The sequence below is a fragment of the Euprymna scolopes genome, chromosome 45 (assembly GCF_053919585.1).
Source record: "Euprymna scolopes isolate OS-2025 chromosome 45, ASM5391958v1, whole genome shotgun sequence".
Classification (NCBI taxonomy): domain Eukaryota; kingdom Metazoa; phylum Mollusca; class Cephalopoda; order Sepiida; family Sepiolidae; genus Euprymna; species Euprymna scolopes.
The window spans coordinates 55,146,190-55,171,883 of record NC_136526.1 but is presented as its reverse complement, the minus strand read 5'-3'; the positions used below and the strand labels follow the sequence as shown (position 1 = coordinate 55,171,883).

Below are 25,694 nucleotides of genomic sequence, written 5' to 3'. Positions count from 1 at the left end.
ACAAGTGGGTACAATTAAACAATTCTTCTTTTTTTTCAGTTTGTTTATCACTGTAAATGCCAATCTGAATAAGCGCCAAATATTAATCTGCAAATAACATTCAAAATTACATAAGTTTTAATGGGATGTGTTCTTAAGAACTCATAGCACTTGTGTCCCCTCAATGTACATTAAATAAAAGGTTCCATTCAAAATTCTTCTTGACAGAAAGATTCCCAAGTTCAACAAGATACACCTGAAGAAGGTCGGAGGTTACATTCATCAAAACATTGTGAAAGAAACTGTTGTGGGGTACAAACCATCCCCATTTGAGAACTAAGTGGAATCAACCAGTCCTATGAATACCATTGGTTTCAGAGACTAAATGGGAGACATTCATACCATGCTTAACCGCATGCTACGAACACGTTCCTCTCATACCACTTTAGTGGCTCCTGTATTCTTTATGATAAATACATATTATATTTATACACTTTACACTACTTGTGGTTTCTTTCATTTGTGACCCCTAACAAGGGTCTACAACCGTAACACCCAAGATGAGAACATTAATCTAAAAAATCCAAATATTACGAAGATGTCATATTCCATAAACTACGGAAGTAGTTTTTTTTTTCAAAAAAATGTATTATGTGTGACCTGATATTGAGGTATGAACTTCGTTCCAGATCTGCATTAACGACATCATTATGAATTTTAGATATGTGTAAGAGATTTTTCTTACGAGTAAAAGTGCCTAAATCAATGAGAATGTGTGTGTGCATGTGTGTGTGAAGACATTTCTCAAATTATATACCCAATGAATTTTTAGTTGGGTTAATTAATAACCTTAAAAGTTGTGTGATTGCATCAGAACATCTTTGTAAATGTTTAATGATATTCTTTATTTAATGTATTATAGTTAATAATATTAATTATTTAATTTATTATGTTTAATAATATTAATTATTTAATGCATTATGTTTAATAATATTAATTATTTAATGTAATATATCTAATAATAGCAATTATTTAATGCATTATGTTTAATAATATTAATTATTTAATGTAATATATTTAATAATATTAATTATTTAATGTAATATATTCAATAATATTAATTATTTAATGTATTATGTTTAATAATATTAATTATTTAATGTAATATATTTAAAAATATTAATTATTAAATGCATTATGTTTAATAATATTAATTATTTAATGTATTATATTTAATATTATTAATTATTTAATGCATCATGTTTAATAATATTAATTATTTAATGTATTATATTTAATATTATTAATTATTTAATATATTATATTCAATGTTATTAATTATTTAATGTATTATATTTAATACTATTAATTATTTAATGTATTATATTTAATATTAATTAGTTAATATATTATATTTAATAATATTAATTATTTAATGAATTATATTTTATATTAATTATTTAATGTATAATATTTAATATTATTTAATATATTATATTTAATAATATTAATTATTTAATGTATTATATTTTATATTAATTATTTAATATATTATATTAAATATTATTTCATGTATTATATTTAATATTATTTATTATGTAATGAATTATATTTAATATTATTAATTATTTAATGTATTATATTCAATACTATTAATTATTTAATATATTATATTTAATAACATTAATTATTTAATATATTATATTTAATAACATTAATTATTTAATATATTATATTCAATAACATTAATTATTTAATGTATTATATTTAATAATACTAATTATTTAATGTATTATATTTTATAATTTTAATTATTTGATGTATTATATTTAATAATATTAATTATTTAATGTATTATATTTATAATAATAATTATTTAAGGCATCATATTTAATAATATTAATTATTTAATGCATTATATTTAATACTATTAATTATTTAATGTATTATATTTAATACTATTAATTATGTAATGTATTATATTTAATACTATTAATTATGTAATGTATTATATTTAATACTATTAATTATGTAATGTATTATATTTAATACTATTAATTATGTAATGTATTATATTTAATACTATTAATTATGTAATGTATTATATTTAATACTATTAATTATGTAATGTATTATATTTAATACTATTAATTATGTAATGTATTATATTTAATACTGTTAATTATGTAATGTATTATATTTAATACTATTAATTATTTAATTATTATGTTTAATATTAATTATTGAATGTAGAATCTTTAATAATAGTAATTATTTAATTATTATGTTTAATATTAATTATTTAATGTATTATATTCAATATTATTAATTATTTAGTGTATTATATTTAATAATATTAATTATTTAATATATTATATTTAATATTATTAATTATTTTATGTATTCTTTAATACTATTAATTATTTAATGCATTATATTTTATAATATTAATTATTTAATGTATTATATTTTATAATATTATTTAATGTATTATATTTCATAATATTATTTAATGTATTATATTTTATAATATTAATTATTTAATTATTATGTTTTATAATATTAATTATTTAATGTATTATGTTTAATAATATTAATTATTTAATGTATTATGTTTAATAATATTAATTATTTAATGTATTATGTTTAATAATATTAATTATTTAATGTATTACATTTAATAATATTAATTATTTAATGTATTAAATTTAATAATATTAATTGTTTAATGTATTATGTTTAATAATATTTATTATTTAATGTATTATGTTTAATAATATTATTTAATGTATTATGTTTAATAATATTAATTATTTAATGTGTTCTGTTTAATAATATTAATTACTTAATGTATTAAGTTTAATAATAGTAATTATTTAATTATGTTTTATAAGATTAATTATTTAATGTATTATGTTTAATTATATTAATTATTTAATGTATTATGTTTAATTATATTAATTATTTAATGTATTATGTTTAATAATATTAATTATTTAATGTGTTCTTTTTAATAATATTAATTATTTAATGTGTTCTGTTTAATAATATTAATTATTTAATGTGTTCTGTTTAATAATATTAATTATTTAATGCATTCTGTTTAATAATATTAATTATTTTATGCATTATATTTAATAATATTAATTATTTAATGCATTATATTTAATAATATTAATTATTTAATGCATTATATTTAATAATATTAATTATTTAATGCATTATATTTAATAATATTAATTATTTAATGCATTATATTTAATAATATTAATTATTTAATGCATTATATTTAATAATATTAATTATTTAATGCATTATATTTAATGGTAATATTTTATGTATCATATTTAATAATAATAATAATAATAATAATAATAATAATAATAATAATAATAATAATAATAATATTTAAAATATGTTTAATAATATAATTTAATGCATAATGTTTCATAATAGTAATTTTTAATGTCTTATAATTAATGATAGTAATTATTTAATGTCTTATATGTAATGATAGTAATTATTTAATGTATTATATGTAATGATATTAATTATTTAATGCCTCATATTTTAAAATATTGTTTAATGCATTATAAAAAATAAAATGTGAATAAAGTTTTGTGATTTTTTGTAAAATAATAAATTACGAAGAAATATTGAATTAATTTATTGTTTTCCTTTTCTGACATAAACGAGGAGACTCCATCGATTAACATTATAATTTCGCTCATTTCATTCGTGATTCCGGTTGACAGACTATTAAATATTTAAAATGTATCAATAATACTTACCTTCGTATTATTTTAAAAAAAATTGATTATATAATCGACAAATTAAGTCAAACAGATATTGTAAACAAACAAAAAAATTCAGCTGCCATTCGAGAAGTTTTAAACTTTCTTGCATTCAAATGGCGTCAAATTGGCTTTTCTTAATTTCTTTAATTTGTTTCTAACTATAAAAAATAGTTTTAAATTTTGGAGATAAATAAAATAATTATTTTATTTGAAATCATGAAGGATCCCCCCACCTTTTTTGCGAAGTCATTTATTTTATTCGTTTCTTTCTTTTTTTAAAAAATATTTCTGCGGGCCTACATTTCCTGTCACCATCTTTATATATTTTTTATAATTTTTAAGGTAAACATTTTTGAAACTTTTCGTGTAAAATATTGAGAAAACAGATTCTAAATATAAAATAAGATATCTTCAGCCTTCCTTTGTGTACAAAGGCCTTCCGCTTTCTGATATTATCCAGCCGGTACAAAACTTTAAAAAATGTCCCCCATTGAAATGTTTATTTGTTTTTTTTTTTCTAATTGTAAAATAAAATGAAACTTTCTTATTTTGCTATCATGTTTTTAGTAAAAAATAAAAAAATAAAAAATCGCTAGGTAAAATTTTACTTTAAGGCCCGTCTCACGTTCGTATAGAAGAAAATGTTTTTTTTGTAGATTCCAGTGTGCTGAAAAAGAATATGAAAACCGTTTCCGTCGGAAATTTACCGTTTGCATGGTATGAACCTCGGAATGCTGGAAGTACGCGCGAGCGCGCGGAAACATAAGCGAGCTTTTTTAATGGCGGAATCGCGCGCGCACTCGCGTACCTGACGGCCTTTTCATAGAGCAATGTAATGTTTGGCGGAAAATTTCAAAGTAGATGAAAAACCAAGAAAAATAAAACAACTTTGCGGGGGAGGGGGATGTCGGAAATACCCTTTTTTTGTGGCGGACAAATCAGTTTTTTTTTTTTTTTTTTTTTGAGGGGGGGTGAAGTTGGAATATCATTAATAATCTCGGAAAGACTTTTTTTTTTTTTTCAAAACAATTCTTTTTCTTTAGTGGCGGACAAATTACTTTTTTGGGGGGGGAGGGGGGATAAGTCGGAATCAGAATGATAAAAAATGTCAAAATGACACTTACATTATCTCCGTTGTTGGCAAATGTTCCTTGGCGCGTGTAACCGGTGGCTGCTGGGTGGGTGCTATAAACAAATATAACTTCCGGCGCAAATTAAACCCCACACCCCCACCCACCCCAATATATACGCGGAAGAATATCAATGAAAGAATTTTTCGAAATTTTTGAAATTATTATATTCTAAAATATATTATAGCACTTTTTGGGTGGAAAATTTAAAATTAGCTGAAAAAGAAATAAAACAAGAAAAGGAAAGCACTCGAAGTTGGAGTAGGGAGGGGGGGTAATTTATCTTTTTTTTTTTTTTTTTTTTTTTTTTTTTACCTGGAACATAGAATTTTCAAATTTTCAAAAAGTAACGCACCGACATTTACCAATTAGAACACCATTTAACATTTTCCGAAGATTTTACTGTGTACATTGGGGGCGCGAGCGGGCGGGGGGGGGGGCGGATGTGATGTTGGGGCGCGCGCCCCAACATCACATCCGCCCCCCCGCAAATGTTAAATGGTGTTCTAATTGGTAAATGTCGGTGCGTTACTTTTTGAAAATTTGAAAATTCTATGTTCCAGGTAAAAAAAAAAAAAAAAAAAAAAAAAAAAAAGATAAATTACCCCCCCTCCCTACTCCAACTTCGAGTGCTTTCCTTTTCTTGTTTTATTTCTTTTTCAGCTAATTTTAAATTTTCCACCCAAAAAGTGCTATAATATATTTTAGAATATAATAATTTCAAAAATTTCGAAAAATTCTTTCATTGATATTCTTCCGCGTATATATTGGGGTGGGTGGGGGTGTGGGGTTTAATTTGCGCCGGAAGTTATATTTGTTTATAGCACCCACCCAGCAGCCACCGGTTACACGCGCCAAGGAACATTTGCCAACAACGGAGATAATGTAAGTGTCATTTTGACATTTTTTATCATTCTGATTCCGACTTATCCCCCCTCCCCCCCAAAAAAAGTAATTTGTCCGCCACTAAAGAAAAAGAATTGTTTTGAAAAAAAAAAAAAAAGTCTTTCCGAGATTATTAATGATATTCCAACTTCACCCCCCCCCCCTCAAAAAAAAAAAAAAAAAAAAACTGATTTGTCCGCCACAAAAAAGGGTATTTCCGACATCCCCCTCCCCCGCAAAGTTGTTTTATTTTTCTTGGTTTTTCATCTACTTTGAAATTTTCCGCCAAACATTACATTGCTCTATGAAAAGGCCGTCAGGTACGCGAGTGCGCGCGCGATTCCGCCATTAAAAAAGCTCGCTTATGTTTCCGCGCGCTCGCGCGTACTTCCAGCATTCCGAGGTTCATACCATGCAAACGGTAAATTTCCGACGGAAACGGTTTTCATATTCTTTTTCAGCACACTGGAATCTACAAAAAAAACATTTTCTTCTATACGAACGTGAGACGGGCCTTAAAGTAAAATAATACCAATCGCTATAGACAACAAATAAACCAGCTATGAACAAGTAATCTAAAATATTCGTTCTGGATTATGTCCCCTGTGTGTAGACTCTTACTGTTTACTTTGGAACGTCTTAAAAAAAATGCAATTTTACCCAATTTTGTTAAAATTAATTTGGACTATAAATAACTTTCTACTCGATGAATTTTCGTAATTTTTCAATATATTACTATTTTCGACATAGTGTTTTTAAAAATATTTGTCGACTTCATCTTTACAAACACCAAAAAAAAAGAAAAAATGGATAAATTTTAAGTTTACCGACCCCTCGGCATTCACCTTTAATTTATCGACTATGTATTGTTTTCGAGTACGCTGAGAACGAATATCTCATTTATTTTTTACGCAAGCACGCAGTTATCCGTATTTGAAGACATTCAGTATCCAATGTAATTCCTATAATTTTAATTGCGGCCATCTAGTTTTCCAATAACGAAAAAAAAGAAACGCCAAAAAAAGGCTAAATATGCCATATGCAACTGGAATCCTTACTCCCTACACCACCGCCGGCGTTGGCGCAAAAAAAAAAAAAAAAAAAAAAAAAAAAAAAAGGTTTATTGGAGGGGAAACAGTAAATTCCAGGAAATCTTGAGCGGAAGGAAAGAACGTAAAGGCAAGACTACAAATTAAAAACAGAGTGTTTGTGCTTGCTTGACTATAATGTGGCCGGAAAAAATTTTTTTTACAAGAATAATCGGTACTTGTACAGTTTAATCAAGATATTAAAAAAAAAATGAAAATATCGAAAAAAGGTTATATTGTACGTATCCGTTTTTAATTGAAGATCTCCGAAAAAAATTTCACTTAATTTGATCGAGTAGTTTTTTTTTTGGGGGGGGGGAGGGTTACAGGAGAAAACCCTTTTTTATGAGAGCACGTTGAAGTCAGCCATTATGAAATTTGTTGAACACGCCAGAGGGAGATAACTCAATGTAAAGCACGGACATTCCCTCCCCACCCCACCTCTAATTCTAGCTTTTCTTCCTAAAAATCGAACCTTTTGCTCGGTATCATAACAAATCGTTTTTTTTTTTTTTTCACTGTAAAAAAAAAAAAAAATACTTGATGAAATTAAGTGAATTTTTTTTTTTTTCGGAGAACTTTGTTCCATAACGGATACGTACAATTTAAACTTTTTTCAATATTTTCATTTTTTTTTTTTTTTATGTCTTGATTAAACTGTACAAGTACCGAAAAATCTGAAAAAGTCTTAATAATGTACGTACTTGTCACTGCATGAAGATGTCATATTCCAAAAATCACGTACATCGATCAAGTAGTGTTTTTTTTTTTATTTAAGAAAATCAAATATTATCACACGTTTTAGCGAAGAATTGCTTCACGCCATCTTGTTTGAGACTGGTATGCTACTAACGACACCTATCAGAAATGTAGGATCAACAAGGGCAGACAATCGACTTGGAAACAAAAATGGCAAACCCCTGGGGGTTTTTTTGTGTTTTGTTTTGTTTTTTTAGTAAATGTTGAAAACACGTTTTTCTAATACAAAATAATGAATTAACTTATTTAATAAATGAATAAATTGACTTCTTTTAATAAAGAGAATGTTGAAAACACTAGGATTTTTTTGTTTGAAAACAGACTTTAATAAGCGAACATGACAAACTCAAGATAAATTAATCAAGTATTTTTTTTTAAAGAAAATCAAATTAAAAAAAAAAAAGTGTTTTCGCCATTTAAGAATAAAATTTTTTTTAAAAATCGATTGTCTGCTCTTGTTGATCCTATATTTCCGACAGGTGTCGTTAGTAGCGTATCAGTCTCAAACAAGATAGTGTGAAGCAATTCTTCGCTAAAACGTGTGATAATATTTGATTTGCTTAAATAAAAAAAATCTACTTGATCGATTTACGTGATTTTTGGAATATGACATCTTCACGCAATGACAAGTACGTACATTATAAAGATTTTTTTCAGATTTTTCTTGTAAAAATGTTTTTTTTTCGGACCAAAAACAGTATTTAGAATAATATTTATTAAAATAAATTAAAAGGTAAATATTACCTTTTGCTACAACAGACCACCAACCACTAATTTGTTTTTTTAGGGATATTCGATGTTGCTGGCCACAAATCTGATAATAAAATCCACCGCAAATTTAGAGTTTGCATGGTATTAACCTCTTTTAATTGAGCTAAAAAAAAATTAAGTTTTCACAAGCAGTTTACAAAAGCATATTTTATGGTTTTCGTTCTTTTCTTGGGGGGGTCAATTATAGAACTTGTGTAGTTTAACAAGTACTTCTGCAGTTTAATTAATCGTTTTTCCATAAATAACGCCCCAACATTTACCGTGTAGAATGCTGTTTAACATTTCTAAGAAATTCTGTGTTTACATTCGGGGGAGGGGCGGGGGCAGGTGTGTTTTGGCGGCACTATAAAACCTAATAAAAGACGACAAATTAAAGGTGAATACTGAGGAATAATAAACTACATAATTACGTTGGCACACCGGTTCCCGCTGGATCACCAAAGTTAAGCAACATTGCACCTGGTCAGTACTAAATGGGTGACCATTTGGGACTTTCAGGTGCTGTATGTGTTCTCTACTAGGTGTGTCAGAAGTTTTGGGGAATTTTTGACACCCCTAACACAAAACTGCAAATAAAATATTTAAAAAAACTCGTAATTTCTCTTTTTAAAGTGGGTTGTTTATTTTCTTTATGGAATATACTTCCAAAATAAACTATTAAAGTTGTTTAAAAAATAATAGAAATATTATTTTTTTAAAAGCAGTGTTTACAAAGTGCTGGCGCGCGTTCATGCAGACATTTTTTTCTACGTAATGAAATCAATTGAATTTTATGAGTTAAATCTTTTTCAATTTTTAAACTTTAAAAATCTATAAAAATTTTTCTATTGGTTCTATTTTTACGATATTTTCAGATTCAATGTGAAATTTTATGCTCTTTCCAATAAACTGAATATGATATTCTAGACAAACTTTTTTTTTTAAATTCAACCCCCGCCCCTTTTGAAATGTCTATTAAAATGAAAATAATTAATCTTCTCACCTCAGATTTATATACCACAAATTGGAGATAAAAGATCAATAAATAAAATAAGCTAATTTAAAACAAAAAAGAATAGTTATTTGCATATTTACCTGTAAAGTCCAAAGTTTTAAACCTTTTTTAAAAACCACGTTGATTTTTTTAAAGTGAAGCCTTATAATCTTGTTATATTGTCCAGAAAATTTCGTACAATTACAACAATTTTTTCTATTTCATTCGATGTTTTGTTTTTTAGATATTTAAAAAAAAAATTTACTCCATAAAAAAAATATTAAATCAATAACTCATGTATTTCTTTGATAGAAAAAAAATCGAAAATTCATTTAGTGATTTGCGTTTAATCGGTGAAAACTGATGAGTGAAATGTGATCATTTTTTATGTACGGTAACCCATATCGACCAACTTTATTGAGTTCAAATATCTAATAAATTACAAAGGGGAGATAAGTGGAGATAAATTAAATGTTTGTTTCTTCATATAGTTACTATCGAGATTACTTTTGAAATGTATTTGGTCTAATGTGTTTTTTCTTTTACGTTTTGGAAATAATTATTTTGAGGAATCCATATTTGACAACTTGAAAAATCAAAGAAACAGCGCTTTGGCTAATGGCGGATAACGAGTTGCGAAAACGCGGTTTTCTGGGACCCTTACTTTAAAAAATCCTTTTATTTAAAAAGTACCTGGAATATAAAATATAAATATGGACAAATTTCTATAAATGAAGAATGGAAGCACCCATTGCTTAGTATTTTTTTATAGGTAAGTATTTTTTTGGCATTTATATATATTTATTAGATTTGGATTAAGTTAAAATTCGTTGAATTTTGTGAAATCTTTTTTAAAGAAAACTGATGAAAAAAAAAATAGTATTTGTATTTTTTTCGATTAAACCTTTCATTATTTTAAAATTTGGTCTTTGCTTATTTTATTGAAAAAAAATTAGGCATTGAAATTACATTATTCATATTGTTATAAGCTTTAAAACATAGAGAGTCTAATTAATCAAATGTTTATTCACCGCTTTGTAATGGCGACTTCTGACACTGCTAGCTCTCCGCTTATCTCAGCATTGTTTCCAGTCATCCTTGACTTCTCCTTACCACTGGACTCAAACAGTGCTGATTCAGGAGAGGTGTGGTTGGTAATTGCACAACCCTTGCCTCACAATTATATGCGCAAGACTGAACGGAAGCATGGGGGGAGGTGAGCTAAAAAAAATACCAAAACTCGTAGTATAAAACATTTCAAAGTAAAAATGAAATATATTTGGTGTTTATTCAGATTGTCACTCATGGCGGCAATTAAAAGTAAAATACAGAAATGCTTGTGTAATGTACGCATCAGGAACGGGAACGAAATATTCTAAAAATTACATAATTTAATCAAGTATTTTATTTTTATTTAAGAAAAAAAAAAAAAATTATTTGATATTTTTTTACGACCCACCCCAGCCTAGTATAAAAGCCTCTAACTACCCCATGTTTAGATGTGTCAGAAATTTCGTGAAAAATAGTGAATAATTCCATTCCATCTTTCCAAGCTTATAACTCCTCGAAAAATGTAATTCAAGCCCTAATTTTTTTTTTTTTCAATTAAAGGAGCAAAGACCAAGGTTTCATTAAAAAAAAAAAAAAAAAAAAAAAAAAAAAAAAAACGTGGGTTTTTTTTTTTTTTTTTTAAAAAAGGCTTTAAACTTCGGACTTTACAGGTAAATTTCTAAAAAACACTACTTTTTTGTTTTAAATTTGAATATATTATTTATTGACCTTTTTTTCTTCAATTTGTGATATATAACACTTTGGTGAGTAAAGTAATTATTTACTTTTTAATAGACATTTCAAAATGGGAGGTGTGAATTATTCGACCCCCTGTCTTTCCAAGCTTATAACTACTCGAAAAATGTAATTCAAGCCCTAATTTTTTTTTTCAATTAAAGGCGCAAGGACCAAGGTTTCATTAAAAAAAAAAAGAAAAAACAAACAACGTGGTTTAAAAAAAAGAAGGTTTTAAACTTCGAACTTTACAGGTAAATTTCTAAAAAACACTACTTTTTTTCTTGTTTTAAATTTGAATATATTATTCATTGACCTTTTCTCTTCAATTTGTGATATATAAAACTTTACTTTTTAATAGACACTTGAAAATGAATTAAAAAAAAAAACGTTTGTCTAAAATATTATATTCGATTTATTGGAAAGAGCATAAAATTTCACCATTGACCCTGAAAATATCGTAAAAATAGAATCAATAGAAAAATTTTGATAGATTTTTAAAGTTTAAAAATTGAAAAATATTGAGTTCGTAAAATTCATTACTGTTTTTTAAAAAATAAAAAAAATATTTCTATTACTTTTAAAACAACTTTAATAGTTTATTTTGGAAGTATAATCCATAAAGAAAATAAACAACCCACTTTTAAAAGAGAAATTACGAGTTTTTTATATTTTATTCGCAGTTTCGTGTTAGGGGTGTCAAAAATTCCTACAAAAATTCTGATACACCTACAAGAACGGCTTTAAAAATAAACACTCACCCCAACCTCCCCATGTTAAGAACGGCTTTAGAGGTGGGGGATATTCCGAAAGCCGTTCTTAACATGGGAAGGTTGAGGTGTTGGGGCACGTCGTCAAAATTTACAAATTTTTCTCTGTGTCGATAAAGGGGAAAACGTAGCGACCATTAAGAAATCAAGGGGAGACAATTGACTTTCATTTTTTTTTTTTTTTTTTTTTGATAATTTCAGAAATACAACCGAAATGTACGATTTCAAATCAAACAATAATTGGGTTTGTATTACTGTACACATAGATTCGAAAAAGTTGTCAAAAAAAAATATATAACAAATAAATGTTATCAAAGGCAAGATAAGTTACTTTTCTACCTAACTGGATATATTTTTTGCGTTTTTATTCAATGTAACATGTTCATTTAACTCGAAAAACATGCAGTGTTTAAATTGGAAAATTCAAGATGGCGCCCAACTCTCTCTGTAACACGGTAAGTTTGGGAAAACGTATTATAAATAATTAACTAGACAAAATACTATTTAAAAAACACCGAATATATGTCAACTTGTGTCATGGTAACATATATTGAGCGAATTTCTAACAGTATTTTGTCTAGTTTATTATTTATAACACCTTTTCCCGAACTTACCGTGTTAAAGAGAGAGTCGAGCGCCATTTTGAATTTTCCAATACATCGGTAAACACTGTATGCTTTTCGAGCTGAATAAGCATGTTACATTGAATAAAAACACGAAAATTATATTTAGTTTGGTAGAAAAGTAACTTATCTTGCCTTTGATAACATTTATTTGTTATAGATTTGTTTTTTGACAACTTTTTCGAATCTATGTATACAGTAATACAAACCCCCTGAAACCTATAAATGTCGACCTTTCCAAAGGTATACCAAATTGACTTTTTTGTTTAAAAAATAAATTATTTCGTTTTTGTTAATAAAATTTTAACTTTATAAAAAAAAAAACGGTAAAACTATACAAACACCGTGACAGCGAATTAACCCTAACCCTAAACCTAACCCCTAACCCTAACCCTAACCCTAAACCCTAACCCTAACCCTAATCCTAACCCTAACGCTGTCACGGTGTTTGTATAATAATACCAAAAAAACTTTCGTTTTTAAAAGCATGACTGTTAATGTTATTCTTTCGATTACTTTCGTTTTGTTTTTGTTTTTTTGGTAGGGGGCACAATAATAATAAAAATAAAAGATTAAAAAAGAACGAAATTTAAATTCCTGTTCCATTTTTACAACAACCGTAAAACAGAGCATTTTCCAAAAGTTTTATTATTAAAAAAAAATGTTTGTTTTTTTTTTTTCCAGAAAATAAAATTATCAAATTATGAAAACAGTTTATAGAAGGGCCATTTTTTGGTAAAATCCATTGAGTGCGTACGGTGGTTATATGAGAAAATACAGCTGTGTACGCATTATAAATATTTCTTTTCTGTGTCTTATGTTATACATTAGTACATTAGGGGTCATTTCGAGTTAAAAGTTTATTTACTGCACCCATCTGAACTAGAGAAAATCATGATTAAAATGTGTATGTCTCGTGTAAATAACTAACGATGACCGACCAGACGGTAGATCCAAAAGTCAGATCGAGCGTACCGAAAAACGAAATGAGACCAAATTGACAACTGGCCTTTTGTTTTTTTTGTTTTTTTGCTTGAACTTTGCGCTTTTCGGATTATTTTATGTTTTATTTTCTTGGTGGATATTTTTTTGGCCGTTTTTTTTTGGGGGGGGGAGTTTAGAGGAGTTTTTATTTATTTATTTTTTTTTTTTTTGCCAGAGATTATAGTTATAAGAAAAAACATTAGAAACACTTCAAACATTTGAGAAGGCACATAAACCATAAAATATAACGGTAACATAAGTGCATAAGCACCAAAATTGTTTTTTGTTTTGTTTTGTTTGCTAGTTAAATCCGGCTAAAAAAAAAAAAACGATAAAAATAAAAAATAATCCGAAAACCGCAAAGTTCAAGCCAAATTGAAATTTTTATTTGTTACGTTTGAATAAAAAATAATTATTAAAGTAAAAACAGTCGCGTTCTCGTCAAGTAACTTTTTTAATTTTTTTTTTTATTCAAGAAAATAAAAGGTACTCATTTTTGTTTAGAAGTTGTCAATTTCATTTCGTTTTCCGGTACGCGGTACGCTCGATCTTACTTTTGGATCACCCGTCTGGTCGGCCATATTAGATATTTCATCGTTAGTTATTTACACGAGACATACACATTTAAATCATGATTTTCTCTAGTTCAGATGGGTGCAGTAAATAAACTTTTAACTCGAAATGACCCCTAATGTATTAATGTATAACATAAGACACAGAAAAGAAACATTTATAATGCGTACACAGCTTTATTTTCTCATGTAACCACCGTACTCTCTCAAGGGATATTACCCATTTTTTTTTTTAAGTTAAAAACAAAATTTGAAGAATACTAAAATTGCCTTGGCCGTCATTTATCAGAAATAAATGTCAAATTTGTTTTTTTCGAATAGAAAAAAACTACTTGATCAATTTTTTGTGATTTTTGGAATATACCATCTTCATTCCCTGACGAATAGGTACACGCTAAAAGTTTTTCTTTATTTTTGTTTATCGCCACAAGTGCCAATCTGAATAAGCACCTTTTTCTTTTGTTTATAAACATCATAAAAAAATTAAAACATTCGTTTCATTTTACTATAATATGAAAAAAAAACTGATTTTATTTTACTATTAAAAAAAAAAAACATTTCAAAAAGGAAGGGTATTTAAGGGTTTTCACTATTTTTTACAAGGGGGTCACCACTAATCAAGGCCCGAAGGTCACTCGAGGATAAGGGTTAATGCTGTGAGAAATTCCATATACAGTCACCATCTTTCTTTTTGTTCAGCCGCCCACGCAGTTTAGTGGACGGCCGTCATTGGTTAATTTTAATGTGTCAGGTGATTTGCTTGATGCGCTTTTTGTATCATGCTTTTTACTTTCAGTCCATGCAGAACTCGGCATCAGGATGGACTCAAATCCAGCAGCTCCCACTGAAGGGAGCTAAGACAATTCTTTCATGTTGTAACAGCAAACAGTTGGTGAACGAGGGACCACATCTCTACAAGCAGAGACAACTTATACATTGCTGAATCTATCCAAATGATGGATGACATTCAAGAACAGTTCTGCATGTTTATTTACCAAATATTGGATCTTATCTCAATTCATCTTGAGTCCTAAGTGTCTCACATTATCCCTAATTATAGGCGCCTACATTCCCGCCGAGTCCACCATGAACATTCATGGATCCTTTCGAGGAACAAAGAATTAACATTCCAACAATAGGAATTTATACTACTGGCTCCATGCGTATGGAGGCAAAACAGGTCACCGTTTTGCAAATGGACTATACCAGAACCAATACACTTTCATTGTTGTTGTATTTGAATAAATTTTGAGTTTGAAAAATATGACTTTTGTATTTGCAGATTCTTTTGCTTCTGCCTGGAGGAAATTCGGATGTGAGAAATAATTTCTTACTATGTATGTATGGCAGTCACTGGGACAACAACAGTGGAAATTTTGGTAGAATTTGATTATTTATGATTATGTTTCATAAGGAAAAGAGCTGGACCCGAAAGGGATTCCTGAGGCACACTGAGGTTTTCCTATATAATGTTATGCTTATTTGGTTTGTTTTTGGTTGTTTTTGTTTTACAGCATATCAACCCTTTTCAGGTTATTTAATGCCGAATCCAAAGATTTTGAAGACAATTTTTTTAATAGAATATACTTGTTGTTTTCAAGTCGGTTTCTATTTAACCCATAGTTGGGACCCTAACAGGTACAACCACTCCGGGTCAGAGTGGACCTGGGAGCAATGGTAATTAAAGGGTGACTCCACACTCCCCAAAGCCCACAAGCTGGGGCCTCACCACTGGATATAGTTTAAGGTCATATCCAGGACCTGTGCTTATTTGCTAGGTAAATGTCTGAACATTCTTGTAAAAATAGACTTTATTCAATTTTATTCTTTAAAAAAAGATAATTAATGAGTACGCCAAACAGAGATTTATCAAAAAAAAATTAGTTTTGTTTTAAAATCGAAATCATTGACTTCAACTCCGTTGTTGGATATTAAAAATAATAAACACGGTTTTCAATATATAATTTCATGTTTATTCGCGAGATAAAAGTGTAAAAATAAGTCGTTTTTTTTTTCTGTATAAAGTTGCTTTTATGACGGAATGAAATTTGGCCCGTTGTGTACTTTTTGGCGAGCTGGCGTCCCAGAAAAGAATCAGCGCAAATAAGAGACAAAACAAACATCTTCGTCTCTTGCTAGACAAAGGAAAACATACCTTCAACAAAAGGGGCCAATACCATTCTTTTGGGTTACAACATTTGGCCAATTAGGGAACACGCTTGGCCCATTATCTTGTTGGGTGGAAAACTGCAATGAAAATTCTACCACAAACAGACCTTAGATTTCTTTTCGGCAAACTTTTCCAGAATATTGTTCCCATTTTGGAAAGATTGAACACTGATACAATCCTGTCTGCATCTTACTTATCGATCCTGTCCCTGCTGGGTGTCATCACGTCTGTTGCCTCTCTCAGCCATCCATTACATACTCCTAACTAACTTTCTAAGGTGTCTCTAAACCTGTTACGTCATATATCTAGGTAACCAAAGATCCTTGCCTGGTCTTTTGTGACGTATCTCTGTTTATACAAACCAAACATTCCAATCCTGTTTTATTAAACATCTTTCTAAACATTTTATTGTTTTATTAAACATCTTTCTAAACATTTTATTGTTTTATTAAACATCTTTCTAAACATTTTATTGTTTTATTAAACATCTTTCTAAACATTTTATTGTTTTATTAAACATCTTTCTAAACATTTTATTGTTTTATTAAAAATCTTTCTAACCATTTTATTGTTTTATTAAACATCTTTCTAAACATTTTATTGTTTTATTAAACATCTTTTTAAACATTTTATTGTTTTATTAAACATCTTTTTAAACATTTTATTGTTTTATTAAACATCTTTCGAAACATTTTATTGTTTTATTAAACATCTTTCTAAACATTTTATTGTTTTATTAAACATCTTTCTAAACATTTTATTGTTTTATTAAACATCTTTCTAAACATTTTATTGTTTTATTAAACATCTTTCTAAACAGTTTATTGTTTTATTAAAAATCTTTTTAAACATTTTATTGTTTTATTAAACATCTTTCTAAACATTTTATTGTTTTATTAAACATCTTTCTAAACATTTTATTGTTTTATTAAAAATCTTTCTAAACATTTTATTGTTTTATTAAACATCTTTCTAAACATTTTATTGTTTTATTAAAAATCTTTCTAAACATTTTATTGTTTTATTAAACATCTTTCTAAACATTTTATTGTTTTATTAAACATCTTTTTAAACATTTTATTGTTTTATTAAACATCTTTTTAAACATTTTATTGTTTTATTAAACATCTTTCTAAACATTTTATTGTTTTATTAAACATCTTTCTAAACATTTTATTGTTTTATTAAACATCTTTCTAACCATTTTATTGTTTTATTAAACATTTTTCTAAACATTTTATTGTTTTATTAAAAATCTTTCTAAGCATTTTATTGTTTTATTAAACATCTTTCTAAACATTTTATTGTTTTATTAAACATCTTTCTAAACATTTTATTGTTTTATTAAACATCTTTCTAAACATTTTATTGTTTTATTAAACATCTTTCTAAACAGTTTATTGTTTTATTAAAAATCTTTTTAAACATTTTATTGTTTTATTAAACATCTTTCTAAACAGTTTATTGTTTTATTAAACATCTTTCTAAACATTTTATTGTTTTATTAAACATCTTTCTAAACATTTTATTGTTTTATTAAACATCTTTCTAAACATTTTATTGTTTTATTAAACATCTTTCTAAACATTTTATTGTTTTATTAAACATCTTTCTAAACATTTTATTGTTTTATTAAACATCTTTCTAAACATTTTATTGTTTTATTAAACATCTTTCTAAACATTTTATTGTTTTATTAAACATCTTTCTAAACATTTTATTGTTTTATTAAACCCCTTTCTAAACATTTTATTGTTTTATTAAACACCTTTCTAAACATTTTATTGTTTTATTAAACATCTTTCTAAACATCTTATTGTTTTATTAAAAATCTTTCTAAACATTTTATTGATTTTATTAAACATCTTTCTAAACATTTTATTGTTTTATTAAACCCCTTTCTAAACATTTTATTGTTTTATTAAACATCTTTCTAAACATTTTATTGTTTTATTAAACATCTTTTTAAACATTTTATTGTTTTATTAAAAATCTTTCTAAACATTTTATAGTTTTATTAAACACCTTTCTAAACATTTTATTGTTTTATTAAACATCTTTCTAAACATTTTATTGTTTTATTAAACATCTTTTTAAACATTTTATTGTTTTATTAAACATCTTTTTAAACATTTTATTGTTTTATTAAACATCTTTCTAAACATTTTATTGTTTTATTAAACATCTTTCTAAACATTTTATTGTTTTATTAAACATCTTTCTAACCATTTTATTGTTTTATTAAACATTTTTCTAAACATTTTATTGTTTTATTAAACACCTTTCTAAACATTTTATTGTTTTATTAAACATCTTTCTAAACATTTTATTGTTTTATTAAACATCTTTCTAAACATTTTATTGTTTTATTAAACATCTTTCTAAACATTTTATAGTTTTATTAAACATCTTTCTAAACATTTTATTGTTTTATTAAACATCTTTCTAAACATTTTATTGTTTTATTAAACATCTTTCTAAACATTTTATTGTTTTAAATATTTTTGGTTTAATTATTACTCGTTCATACAATACGCTTAAACATGATATTTTAATTCATGCAGATTTTTTTTTTTTTACAAAGTGGTCACCACTTATCAAGGCCCGGAAGCCACTCAGGGATAAGGGTTATTGCAAGTACAGTACGTTAGTGTGCAGATTTGATGAAGTGTTTAATTAAGGGAGCGGTTCATTAGGAATTTGTTAAAATTGGACTTGAAGACATCCAAGTTGTAGTCCGGAGGGAAGCAGGCAGACAGAACAGAGTTCCACAGGCGTGCAGTTCTAAGAAAGAAGCTTTGTTCATGGAATCCGCATTTTGATTTAGGCACAGATATAGAGTGGGGGAAATTTTTCACAGTGGATTCAGCTAGACGGGTGTTTTTCGTGAAAGATTGGCGAGGGGGGACCAGCGATTGGAGTTCAGATGAGCACCTGCCATGAAAATAACGATAAAACAAGGATAGGCTCGCAACGTCTCTTCTGTGGGAGAGAGGTTGCAGATTGTGTATGTTTTATTATAGAATAAATCCTCTATTGATTATTATGTATTACGAGGAATAATTTGCCTGCAGAACTAATTTGCAACAAAAGATAATAAAATTTAAAAAAATAATAATGAAAAATGAAAATTAAAAAAATAATAATGATAATGTCGTTCATCAAATTCCGCCTGTGTTTGTTTACAATAATGACGTCAGCTGATATTTGGACTTGACGATGAATGCCCTGGAAACTCGCTCCTGATTAATGTTTAGTTTTAAAATATGCAAAAAAAAAAAAAAAAAATGGTTGCGGCGATTTTAAATAATACCTCTTCTTTTATTGTAAATTGAATTTATTAATAAGTAAAAATTAAAATAAAATGGTGAGGTACATCCGGGCTTGCACACAGGCTCATTTGATCTGTAGTCGAATGCTCTACCATTGAGCTGTTTCCAGATGTCAATAAATCCTTTTTATTAAGAAGAAAATATTTGAGATTTTATTATCTCCCTTGCCGGTGCAACCTGAAATATCTCCCTGAAAATTTTTTTTTTAATTATAAGAAAGAAAGACTATTTTTAGGTGCGGATTTTTTTTCATTTTTGATACTTATCGGATGAATTTCTTTATAAAACATATCTAAGAACACTGCCAGATATATAAATTACTTTTGTGTGAAATTTGCAAAAGATAGGCTAAGCCGTTTCGGAACCCATGAGGAACTCACACATACAAATTCACTTTTATATGATAGTAGAGATTAAATTCCAGTCGTATTTCCAAACATTCTTCTGTTATCAAAAAAAACTTTATTTCCATAGCATTGTCGCTAATTCAAATGTTGGTTACTCACTTCAGAAACCGACATTACAAATGCGTGATATAAAATTGAATAATTCGACTTCCTATCTTTCCAAGCTTATAACTACTTGAAAAATGTAATTCAAACCCTATTTTTTTTAAAATTAAAAGAGCAAAGACCAAATTTTTTAAAAATAACAGGTTTAATAGCAAATCATGCACTATTTGTTTTTTAATTCAGTTTTCTTTAAAAAAGATTTAAAGAAAATCAACGAATTTTAACCTGCTTCGATAAAATATATGTATATATAAATTCCAAAAAATCACTTACCTATAAAAATACTATTCAATGGGTACTTCCATTCTTCATTGTTAAGAATTTATCCATATTTATATTTTAAATTCCATGTATTTTTTAAATAAATTTTTTTTTTAAACAACTACTTGAAAAGGCCGCCATTACGTAAGCATTTTTACGGTGTTATCGAAACACCAAAGCAGTGTTTGTTCTTGTTCTGAACTATGGATGGACAGAAGGACGTAAATCCACACATTTGCATTAGCCATCTAGCCTTGTGCATGAAGAAATATGTGTCACCATAGCTGAATAATAGTCACATTTTACTTATAAGTTTTTGCCTTTAAAAAAAAAAGTCGAGGAATTCTTTTTTTTTTGTTTTCTCAAAGAAATACATGAATTTTTGATTTAATATATTTTCATTCTTCTTTATCGAGTGATTTTTTTTTTAATATCTAAAAAAAAGAAAACCTTGAATGAAATAGAAAAAATTGTCGTCAACGTCTGGTATTTACTTGACAATCTAAGCATAACATAAGCTTTCACTTAAAAAAAAATCAACGGTTTTTTAAAAAAAAAAAGAAAAGTTTTTATACTTTGAACTTTACAGGTAAATTTCCAAAAACACTTCTTTTTTTGTTGTTTTAAATTAGAATATTTTATTTATTGATCTTGTATCTTGAATTTGTGATATATAAAACTTTGGTGAGTAAATTAATTATTTAACTTTTAATAGACATTTCAAAATGGGGGTGAATTTAAAAAAAAACGTTTTTCTAACATATTATATTTGGTTTATTGCAAAGAGAATTAAATTCCACATTGAACTGAAAATATAAAAATCGAACCAATAGCAAAAATTTTGATAGATTTTCTAAGTTTAAAAAGTGAAAAATATTTAACTCGTAAAATTAAATTGATTTAATTACGTAAAAAAAATGGCTGTCTAAAGGCGCGCCGGCACTTTTTTTTTTTAAATATCTGGGCAGGAGCTGCTAAAAACAGCCTATCCTGCCTTGACAGAGTACAAAATAGACTTTGTGGCTTCTCTCCCACAGAAGAGACGTTGCGAGCTTATCCTTGTTTTATCGTTATTTCCATGGCAAGTGCTCGTCTGAACTCCAATCTCTGGTCCCCCCTCGCCAATCTTTCACGAAAAACATCCGTCTAGCTGAATCCACTGTGAAAAATTTCACTCACTCTTTATCTGTGCCTAAATCAAAACGCGGATTCCATGAACGAGGCTTCTTTCTTAGAACTGCACGCCTGTGGAACTCTGTTCCGTCTGCCTGGTTCCCACCTGACTACAACTTGGATGTCTTCAAGTCCAACGTTAACAAATTCCTAATGAACCGCCTCCTTAAGTACCTATTTACTATGCCTCCCCACGGGACAGAGTTAGACACCAGGGTCGTTTTTTAACGTGGAGAAAAGGTACAAAAATTAAAATTGTCTCAGTCGTGAAGGATTTCACCTCCAGTGAAAGAGAACAAAAAATAGAAGTGCACCATCTGAAGAACAGATACTACACTTTGATCTTGTCCCGAAAGCCAAGCAATGAGTAAGTCGCCCCCTTAAGTAAACACTTCATCAAATCTCCACACTAACGTAATGTACTTGCAATAACCCTTATCCCTGAGTGGCTTCCGGGCCTTGATAAGTGGTGACCACTGTGTAAAAAAAAGAAAAATAAATAAATAAATGAAAAATAATATTTCTATTATTTTTTTAAAACTTTAATAATCTATTTTGGAAGTATATTCCATAAAGAAAATAAACAACCCACTTTAAAAGGAGAAATTATGAGTTTTTTATATATATATTTTATTCGCAGTTTTGTGTTAGGGGTGTCAAAAATTCCCCCACAATTCTGATACACCTACTGCAGTAGTAATCAATATTTAGCAAGTATCGATTATTTCTACGAAACAATCACTATTTCCATGATGAACGATGTTTGTTCATGGGCAACCAGTGTACTTTGTCACTCGAGGGTCATTCCAAATGTTTTCCAACTCAAAAAGTACAAGAGTTATGAAGACGGAATTTGTACATGTAAAACGAGTGACCTCTTCAGCTCCAACATTTATTTTTCTACACCATTCTTGATGCATTTTACCAGGAATTAAAGGGTGCATTTCTACAAGCGACGCATGCCAATAACAGGGTTTGCTTTCTTAGAGTCTCATACCGTCAATATCTGCAAAAGAGAAATAAAACTTTAATCATAACAATGCAATACTCAGGTAGAATAAAAAAAAAAAATAAGAGACGTTTGTGTACATATGTATGTATGCGCATAAATGTGTGTATGTAATGAGAAAGAAGTGTATATATTGAATAGTGCATGTGAGTGAGCCAAAAGATGAGGTATAAGGACAACATCAAAGTAAATTTAAAGCGGTTTCACATGGACCTTGAGACATGGGAGGACGTGGTTGGGAGCAGGTTGGCATGGAGGATCGCTGTCCACAAAGGTGCTGCGCTTTATAGCAGTGACCTAAATCAAGCTGCTGAGGATAAACGCAAGCACAGATTATCAACCAGACACACCCAACCCCACCCCACCACCACTACCTTTATCTGCCCAAATTGCACAAGAAAAATTGGGTCTAGGATTGGGCTCTATGCTCACCTGAGGACCCACAGAAGCCACAACAGAGGACAGTCTTACTCGGACACGAGTGACCGCCGATGGTGTTGATGGTGTTGAGACAAAGTATCTATTGGGAATATCTGTAGTTCGTGTATTGTTTACGTGTGAGTGGAGAAAAATTCTGAGAAAGAAGCTCTGCTCATGGAATCTACATTTGGATTTTGGCACAGATAAAGAGTGGGGAAAATTATTGACAGTAGTTTCAGCCAGACGAGTGTTTCTCGTGAAAGATTGGCGAGGGGGGGGGTGAGAGATTGGAGCTCAGACGAGCACTTGCCATGGAAATAACGATAAAACAAAGACAGGCTGTTGCTGTTTTAATGTAATACAGCTTCCTTTTTCAAGCCTTGTGGAATTTTCTTCCTGTTTTTGTCCTTGTTAGCTCTATACATTAAGTGGCTCCACATTTTGTCTGAAGCAATTTACATAAAAAAATTTATTCAGGCAGAATAAAAATTAAAAGCCATTTATTTTGCAACACGCCTCATATATGTATTTTCCATAGAACGACTAATTAAAACGATATAAATCATATATATATATATATATATATATATATATATTAGTATATTTAGGCACCATTTTTTCTTTTATGCACGTTTCATTAAATAGCACAGATAACTCTTGCGTGTTTTTCTTGTAATCCTCCTTTTCTCTTTATCGTTCGGAAAATGGTCCAACAAAGAGAAAAGGAGGATTATAAGAAAAACAAGCAAGAGTTATCTGTGCTATTTAATGAAACGTGCATATATATATATATATATATATATATATATATATATATATATACAAAAGGCTTCTTTCAGTCTTGACAGACTATGGATACCTACTGTAAGGGTGTCTGTGCGTGAAATTTTTGTGGCAAGAGTTGTGCAATCTCCAACCATGCCACTCCTAAGTTGACATACCAGTGGCAAGTGGAGGTTCAGAACGACTGGAAGCAATGCCGAGATAAGCGGAAAGCACATACAGCACCTAGAATTCCCAAATGGTTATTAATCTGGTACTAGCCAGGCTCAATATTGCTTAACTTCGGAGATCTGACAAGAACCGGTGTGTCAACGTGATTATATACCATATATATATATATATGTATATATATATATATATATAACTACTTAATTTACTCACATAAAATTAATATACGAAAGTATAGATTTATGCGTAAACTTTAAGTATTTACTTCAAAAGTGCTCAATATGTAGATAGAGCTAGTTAGTAATTTATAAAATATATATGGCGATTAAGCTACACTGAATATTTCGCGTTTCATCCACTCTAGGACTCCTCAGGCTTATGCGCATAAGCCTGAGGAGTCCTAGAGTGGATGAAACGCTGAATATTCAGTGTAGCTTAATCGCCATATATATATATATATATATATATATATATATATATATATATATATTGTTGTTATTATTGTTTCTAGAAACAGTTGAACTAGGCTGACGAGAGGTAACGACCTCGAAACACGCGTGTACGTAGATTACTGTTTTAAAAAATAATAAATAAATAAAAAATGTTATATACGTCCAAACAAATTAAAAGGACAACTTTCTAAAGTAAATAAAAAAAATGAGCTTGAAAAATAACAATTATATATATATATATATTATCAATCCAAGTTTTACTCAATACTAAAATAAAATAACAGAAGATAAACAGGATTGTGTGTTAGAGATATGATTATTTTATTAAGTTCTTACCTATCAAGATAGTGACATGTGTGTGTGTGTGGACACATGGTGATTGCAGCCATAAGCATAAGAGTGAATCTATGTATCCCTTTTTATAAGACAGATCAAAACACTTCCCCTGTCGGCATCATGACAAGGGGAAATAAATCAAGTTTGTTGTTTTGAGTGGGGTAAGCAATTGTGAGCAAAATAATCCATTTGAGCGAAGTAAAAAAATAAAATGCACTACTTCTGCAACACGCCACGTATATTTATTTTCCATAGTACGACTAATTCAACTCATCATAAATCAATCCTCATATGAAAGAAGTTTTACTCAATATTAAAATAAATAAGAAAAATCGGATTATGTGTTAGAAATTTGATTACTTTATTGCATTTCAGAAAATGTCTGCCATTTACGATAAACATGACATTTACTGCACTTGAAAAAAATTATTTAATAAATTTATGTTGTGATGATTTTTGTAGAATTACAAGTTTATTTTAAAAAAGAAACGCATTTCAAAATGTAGAGCGAATATATTTGCATATAGGAAAAGAATTTGATAACAGAGTTGCCAGTGGTTAAATGGATACTAGTACAGATTTGAAGATTTAAAATTGTAGGTAAAATTTCAGTTGTTGAATTCAAATATATTACTGATTCAATTGGGAAGAGTGGGGTTTGCTATAGAACTTTGTATCTGTTTGTTTGGAAAACAAGACATATGAATCTCTATTATCATATAAAAGGAACTTTATTTTTGTTTATTTTTCTGTAACAATTGATGGTTTATCAAGATGTTTGTGAGTTCGTTTCCTGTGGGCTTGAAAACGGCTGGGCCAATTTATATTATTTGTTCTTTCTTCATCAGAAACCATCATCATTATTTACTCACCAGGAGTATTCACACAAGCCATCATCAAAGATTGTTCTTTGAGAACAACTAGTGGTGTTCCCCGGAATCTGAGTGGCAACAAGTCTCCCC

General features: G+C 28.1%; 1 protein-coding gene across 4 annotated transcripts in view; it reads right to left on the bottom strand.

Moving 5' to 3' along the window:
• The window catches only part of LOC145269681 (uncharacterized), a 66,222-nt gene that overhangs the window by 16,814 nt on the left and 23,714 nt on the right, over nt 1–25,694 (bottom strand). For 2 of the 4 annotated variants that reach the window (XM_080125397.1, XM_080125393.1), the window contains exon 1: nt 7,584–7,715. The exons of 1 other annotated variant lie outside the window; for it this stretch is intronic. In XM_080125397.1, coding sequence (XP_079981523.1) covers nt 7,584–7,606 — 23 coding nt within the window. In that variant the 5' untranslated portion in view covers nt 7,607–7,715. Of the gene's footprint in view, nt 1–3,770; nt 4,209–7,583; nt 7,716–25,694 lie in introns of those variants that run through there. One more of the 4 variants, XM_080125392.1, reaches the window with a different exon arrangement.